The following is a 6,718-nucleotide window of genomic DNA, read 5'->3' as shown; positions in this document are numbered from 1 at the left end:
GATCAGATATCTTATTGATCTTTGCCATCGAGATTGTAATTTTAAACGCTTGATAGAAAATACTCCAATTACTCTCTCATCATTTTTTTTAATACGACTTCGGGAAGGTAGAAGTGAAAGTTCGCTTCGCATTCACTCGTTACTCAATTTGGAGCAGGGCCGAATTAAAGGGTGGCCACATGGGCCGCGGCCCATGGCGGCAAAATGTAGGGGGCGGCAAATTTTGCAATTGTTTTAAATGTAGGTATCAAAAAGAGAGAGAAAAAAATCTGATTCAAAAAATAAATTACAAACGAGAAAAGGCGACAAAATCTCTCATTTCCTGAGCGTAAAAGCACAGTAATTTCTAATTTTGTCATCTTTCGGTGATACAAGAGACAACACCTTTAATTAGTCGAGTTAAGAGAGAAACCAAACACGCAATTTGACCTGGAACGGAGCGGTGCGGCGCGGCGGTAGGCATGAAACGCATAGCGCCTACAAGACTGCATGAATACTTCACACATTGCGTCAAACACATTGCGGTCAGCAGCAGTCGGCCTGAAACGCATAGCGCCTACAAGACTGCATGAACACTTCAAGCATTGCGCCAACACAGTGCGGTCGGGCAGCGGCGGAAGTTAAAATTATTAACCACGTTTATGTTTGTTCTTTCATGATTTTTTCGTTCGTTTTTTATAAATGGAAGGTCTTGTCCAAACAGGGATGGATTTACGGAACTGAACGTTTGTTAGAGTTGACAGGGCTTTCACAAAAAATGTGGCCAACACGAGCAAACGCGTCTCATACACCCCTCCTCCACCGGCACGTTCGCTTGATGGTTTTTATAGATCGTATTCGACAGATCACACAGGTGAAATTATATTGATATCGATTGGTTCCATATGTAGCAACAGCCTCAAAAGTCAATTTAGAAATCTGAGGTAACGTGTCTTATGTGATCGAATTGTTATTCTCTCGAGTACGAAATGACAATGAAAAGTGAAATTATTAGGAATTTTATCATTTTCAGCTTTTCCGAATTAAATCCTAAAATTTTTGTTTGAGGTTATGTCCTATTGTTTTGAACCAAACGATACATCGAACCACTGTCGAATACGATCTATTGATGTTTCAAAACGAATGAGGAGGGGGGGCGGAAAAATACAGGCGGCCCATGGGCGGCAAGTAGGTAAATCCGGCCCTGATTCGGAGGTGAAAAACACGTCGTTATAATCGAATTTTTCACAACTTCTCATATTTTGTTGAAATTTCATGACGTAATTTACATGAAAGTTAAGATTTCATTTCTCATTAAGAATTGCAACCCTTGTCGACATCCCTCATAAACAAATTATCTGAAATAAAAAATGATGCAGCTCCTTTGGCAACGTTAAAAAATCTCTGATTATGTGCTTTATTCTCTTCGAGAGGAATCAAACAACAATTTTTGAGATTTCCTTTGAGTGTTTTTGAATTCGTGAAACTATTTCACAGATGATAGTTAGGCAAATTCATAGAATATTTTAAATACAGTATGATAGCTAAAGAAAAAAAAATGCGTAAATCCGTCATATAAACTAAAAGTCAATGGTAAATTACAGAATAGCCAAAATTAGGAGCTCTGACCAAACTTATCAAATTCAAAATCACGTGATATATTTAACTTAAAGTAATAAAAATCAAGTCAGAAAGTTAGCTAAAACTCTAAATGACCATGAGCTGCCAAAAAATTAGTTGCAATTTTGTTGAAATTCGTCTCATGCTGCATTTTCCAAAGAAAATGAATCGACGGCTTTTCATAAAATTCTCTGTGAATTTCCTTTATTCGTTAAAAATATTATGCCAGAGAATTTCAAGGAGATATATTTGTTAGTTTTATTTTGGAAAATGAAACACTAATCGAAGATTTTCAAACGTTGAGATGGAAATACGCATTTTTTGACTTTTTTCATCGATATTCTGTATATCGTCACTACCCTTATAACAGTAAAGTCTCCAACTCTCTGAAATTCAGTACTATATAGGAAAACCCAAGTAGCATTTTTCAACGGAAAAATCGGGATTTATTGCAATTTTATCGGCGATAAAATCGCTAGGATCATCAACATCTGAGCAATTATCCTCGATCTTATTGGGATAAAATCGCGATATTTTTAGCCCGGCAATTTATTGCTGCATTTTCGACATAAAAATCGCGATAAATGGCGGTTTAATATCGATTTTATCGGCGAAAATTGATCGCTATTTTATGAACCAAAAATTGCGATGTGTAGCAATTTAATCGCCTTATACAGCAATTTTTAATGCGATAATATCTCGATATATTTCCACCGATATAATCGCGATAACCAACCGATAAAATCGCTATTTATCGCGATCACTGCTACTTGGGAAGGGGTAATGCGATCAGAAAATAATATGTATTAGGTATTACTTTAATCGTACCCTCTGGCTCCATTTTGAATGAAGTCTCCCATGCGATGCGCAATGCATAATTGCATAATGCTAGTTTTCCGCACGTGTCCAGGAGTGTAAATAGTGCCTCGACGGCATTCGAATGAACTTACGTAAGACTCATTGCGTCGGCCAATTTTGCAGGCGGTTCTAATATCCAAGAAATCCTTTTAGCCCACGTACCGAAGTCATTTTATCAGGATTTAACGATTCATTTTAATTTTACCTGCCGCATTATCGTAGTTACGCTTATATTGGTTTTATACGTAAATACTGCACTACGGTTTAGAAAATAATTATTAAGAGTCTATATTTTAGGAGATTCACACAAATCTGTTATGCAGAAGCAAGGAATAGAAGAAGCGCAGGATTCAAAAGGTGGCGCCCATCTCCTGGTCAATAATCGGGCCTTTTCATTGGCTACACATCTCACAGTCACGTGATGCGAGCAGTCGGGGTCCTCCAAACCGAAGCATCGCCCTCTCTACCACTTCTCTTGCTTATTATCACTTATCACTTATCAGTTTAGCACGGTTACAGTCTTTTATCAGTGATCCTTCCGTGATGTAATTCTGAGAGTTTTTACTTTGTCTGATCAAGAATATGTGTAATATGTGTTTAAATATTTGTGAACTCTACATTCTGGTACGGGTTTATCACCTCACAGATCTAAGTTCCTAATCGAATGAATCCAGCAGCTCACCCCGTAATTTTAGCTGTTTATCGCCGTCTCATCAGAACATTCATGAACGCGGCGCGGCGGTAGTGTCAACATGTGAAGGTTTCGGAACGGCATATCATAATATCTTACATATTTAATCGGAAAATTTTTCCACCGGTGTAATATAACTCATACTTTTTAATCCCCATGCAATGTACGTTATGTTACTTTATTTTGAGGTTATGTCGTCTATTTCATCTACTATCATTTGAATGAAAATTCATTCTCAGTTTTTACCTGTTTCACCCCGCGTTTAAATACTTCTCCAACAAATTACTCAGCTCGTTTACAGCCGAGTTAAGTCATACCATTAAAACTGGTTATTCATTCTACCCAAGAATAATCCATGACCACAATAATTGTGTTGTGTTTTGTTGCTGCTGCGCACAAGTTCACGAGCCAATTTCTTTGAAGACAGTCATGGTGTGTAACAAAATTTCTGAAATCTTTCCGTCTAGATGGACCGTACTAGTTTTCCTGTGTTACATTCTTTTGTTCATTTGTCAAGGTAAGCTTAACTTCATATTTATTGTCTTTCTACTATTCCACTCTTCTTGATGATATGATAAGTACGCCCAGAAGAAATTGTTTGCTCGAAAGGAAATTTTGTACTGTAAGTCGCTTAAAGTAGCCTTTTTCCTGAAAGCAGTACAACTTTTTGAGGTTGTCTCAGAAGATATTGCCACTGACACGGCTTTATGGATGGTATCAGCCACAAATTTAAGTACAGCAGGGATTCCCCTCAGATACTATCAATGCTATGTTGCATAGAGGTTTAATATCAATGTATTCTCATTGGAGGCAATGGAAGCAGTTCTATCATTGTTGTTTTTTAGATCCAAGTCCATAAAATGCAGAATTCTTACAGTGATGACTTGACTTAGAGCATCAATTATCTTTCTTGTATTGAACTATATCCAAAGAGTAATTATAGACAACGCCTTCTAATTCTAACAATGAAATTAAATGTATATACATTTAATATTGCTTCTCCACAATGTAGCTTCAAGAGCATGAACATAAACTCAAGTTGGGTTGTTTTCTAACTCCAAAAGGATTCATTCATTATCAGCACTTATTTATATGTAAACTGTTTGCATGTTCCCCAGCATGATTTTGGTTATAAAAACAATAATGGTGTTGGTTTGTTCCTCAAGTCGGTTTTTTTGTATGTTCAAATAACTCTGCTAATGAGCCAGTAATTTCTGATAAAGGAAGTATTTTTACTGCTGGAGCCAAATTTAAGGCAGCGCAGCAAGTGCCCTAGATCGTAGAATTTGGGTGGCCATAAATTTCAGATCATATCGACGATAGGCTAACTTTCTCATGTATTTGTTAGTGTTGAAATTTATTTTATCAAAGTTGTAAGTCTGAATGATTAGACATTTCTCTGAAGGATACTCAAACCCACACCCCCCAGCCCATCCCCCCCCCCCCCCAGAACCGCAGAAGAATAGTGCTACAATTTTGTTGGTTGAGGCTTCGATGAAATCTCTAATATGAGGATATGTTACTAGCTAGCTGAAAGCTAACAAACCATGTCTTATTAGGTGTGGCACTCATTTTCACTCTAAGTATTTACAAGGGAGCTATGCCACCCGACTGTTTTGCAGTCCATACTTCAGAGCAAGATTTAATAATATATATTACCTCTGGTTTTCTTTAACTTTTTTCATTGATTTCTGGAGAAAAATTATGCTCCACATTAGGTATTATTTTCTTAGGCATATGATGTCCTTCAACAATGATGAAGTACCTACTGCTTACTTACTTAATGATTGAAAATGTTGAGATTTGGAATTCTAGCTCTTACACAAGTTTTGATCCCACAGTGGAGGATTCGTATTTTTCAATGAGAAAATTCTCTATGAGAGGAGTGAAATACATAAACCTACATAAATTATAAATCCAACTGTAGTAAAACAGTCAATTTCTTAATATTTCTAAGCAGTCCATCCCCCCGTTTCCCCCTCTCTCACTACCGATGATCTCCTGGGATTGATCACTATGACCAACACAAGACATTATTTTGCCTAAGCACTTAATTCGCAGAAATTTTTCAGATACCTATTCATGCTTTAAGTAATCACAAATCCTAGCTTCATGCATGTGCTTCATACTTACTCAACTTGCATTGTTTTCTCAGAACACTTGGTTTCTGTTTCACCTAAAAAATGTGGAGATTTCTGAAAATTGGACGAGAATGAGCGAATGCCTCATCAAAACCGGAGTCGCTTCCATTAGCACAATCATAGATTCAACACGGATTATTGACGATGCGAGTCAGTTCTGTGCCAAATTGAGTACGGAAGCACACTGAACTGTGTTGATAACGTCTATCTCCCTACCACATCCCGATAAATTCGCGATGCTTGACATAAATTAAAGTGAGCTCATTGTTAGTCTAGTATAGATCGTAGCTGGTTACATACCCTTAATCCTGCTATCTTCATTAAAAATATTTGGAACCGAGCTGTTAACTATCTATTCCCGAAAAACACTGTTTTTCTTCTTCTTTTTTTTCAAAATTCTCGTATGTTCTATTGACAAAAAAAATTACCGTGGGTACCTATTTTTGAATTGGGTGGATAGTAGAGTGATCTAGACTCTTTTTATAACGTCAATCGGACCGTGGATCGATGTCGTTTTATTTTATTTTTTACCCATGGTCAGTGTTCGAAACTGACAAGCGCCAAACGCGCCTAAGAATCGGTCATGGCGTCTGAAAAATGAAAGCCCTGCGCCAATGTGTACCCTCAAAATTGCTCCTCCCCCCCCCCCCCCAAAAAAAAAATCTTAATGTTTCTGCTTGGTGATTTTTGGCTCTACCCAAACATACAGCTAATAGTTCTGTAACTAAAATATCTTGCATTGAATTTTTCACTAAATGTACCGTGACATATTGTCAAAAAGTCAATTTGGCCCCAAGAAAAACCTTCGATGGCCCCTAAAAATCAAGCTTGATGGGTCACATGGCACCCGGAACTGAAAGGTGGGTTTCAAACACTGTCCATGGTTAATTCAGGGTTCGTCGTTATACGTACTATGCCATATCGACCACTGAAAAATAAATCGTGAGTTTCATCCATCTCTGGAAATTGGATCGACCGGAAACTGATGCATGTACGAGGTATGTACAGTTGAAAACTGGATTTTTGTGATAACTACCCCACCTTACGTCCGAATAAGACTTTCTTGGACTTTCCTGAAAGCTGGTAGTATAGGGAAGAACACTACTTTCACAAATTTGAAAAATTTAAACTATTTTTGTTGGCACACGGTTCGGAGCAAGGCAACCTCACGAGTGTTCTGCGAGTTTTTAAAAATTCTTGCTAAAAAGTGATCACTTGCTCACAGTCATTGTTTTCAGCAGCTTCTTCAAATTAATGAAAATTTGAAATTCAAATTGAATTTTAGACGTTTTAAACGCAGATCTGAGTTTTGAAAACAAGGAAAAGGTCTAAGCCACAACAGCAGGGATCAAAGAAAATTATTTCATGGAGCTGCGTGCAATCAACTCCAGACTCCAGGGAGTTGAAAACTTTTTTTTTTTTTCTGCAA

At 37.4% G+C, this 6,718-nt stretch overlaps 1 protein-coding gene across 2 annotated transcripts in view; it reads left to right on the top strand.

Moving 5' to 3' along the window:
* Positions 1–2,947: 2,947 nt before the first annotated feature.
* senju (UDP-galactose transporter senju) overlaps positions 2,948–6,718 on the top strand; it is a 22,125-nt gene continuing 18,354 nt past the window's right edge. For both annotated transcript variants that reach the window (XM_019061261.2, XM_019061260.2), the window contains exon 1: positions 2,948–3,665. In XM_019061261.2, the coding sequence (XP_018916806.1) occupies positions 3,578–3,665 (88 nt within the window). In that variant the 5' untranslated portion in view covers positions 2,948–3,577. The remainder of the gene's footprint in view (positions 3,666–6,718) is intronic.

The sequence above is a fragment of the Bemisia tabaci genome, chromosome 3, assembly GCF_918797505.1.
Source record: "Bemisia tabaci chromosome 3, PGI_BMITA_v3".
Classification (NCBI taxonomy): Eukaryota; Metazoa; Arthropoda; class Insecta; order Hemiptera; family Aleyrodidae; genus Bemisia; species Bemisia tabaci.
Note: the sequence above shows the minus strand (reverse complement) of the source record. Positions and strands in the feature narration are given on the sequence as shown.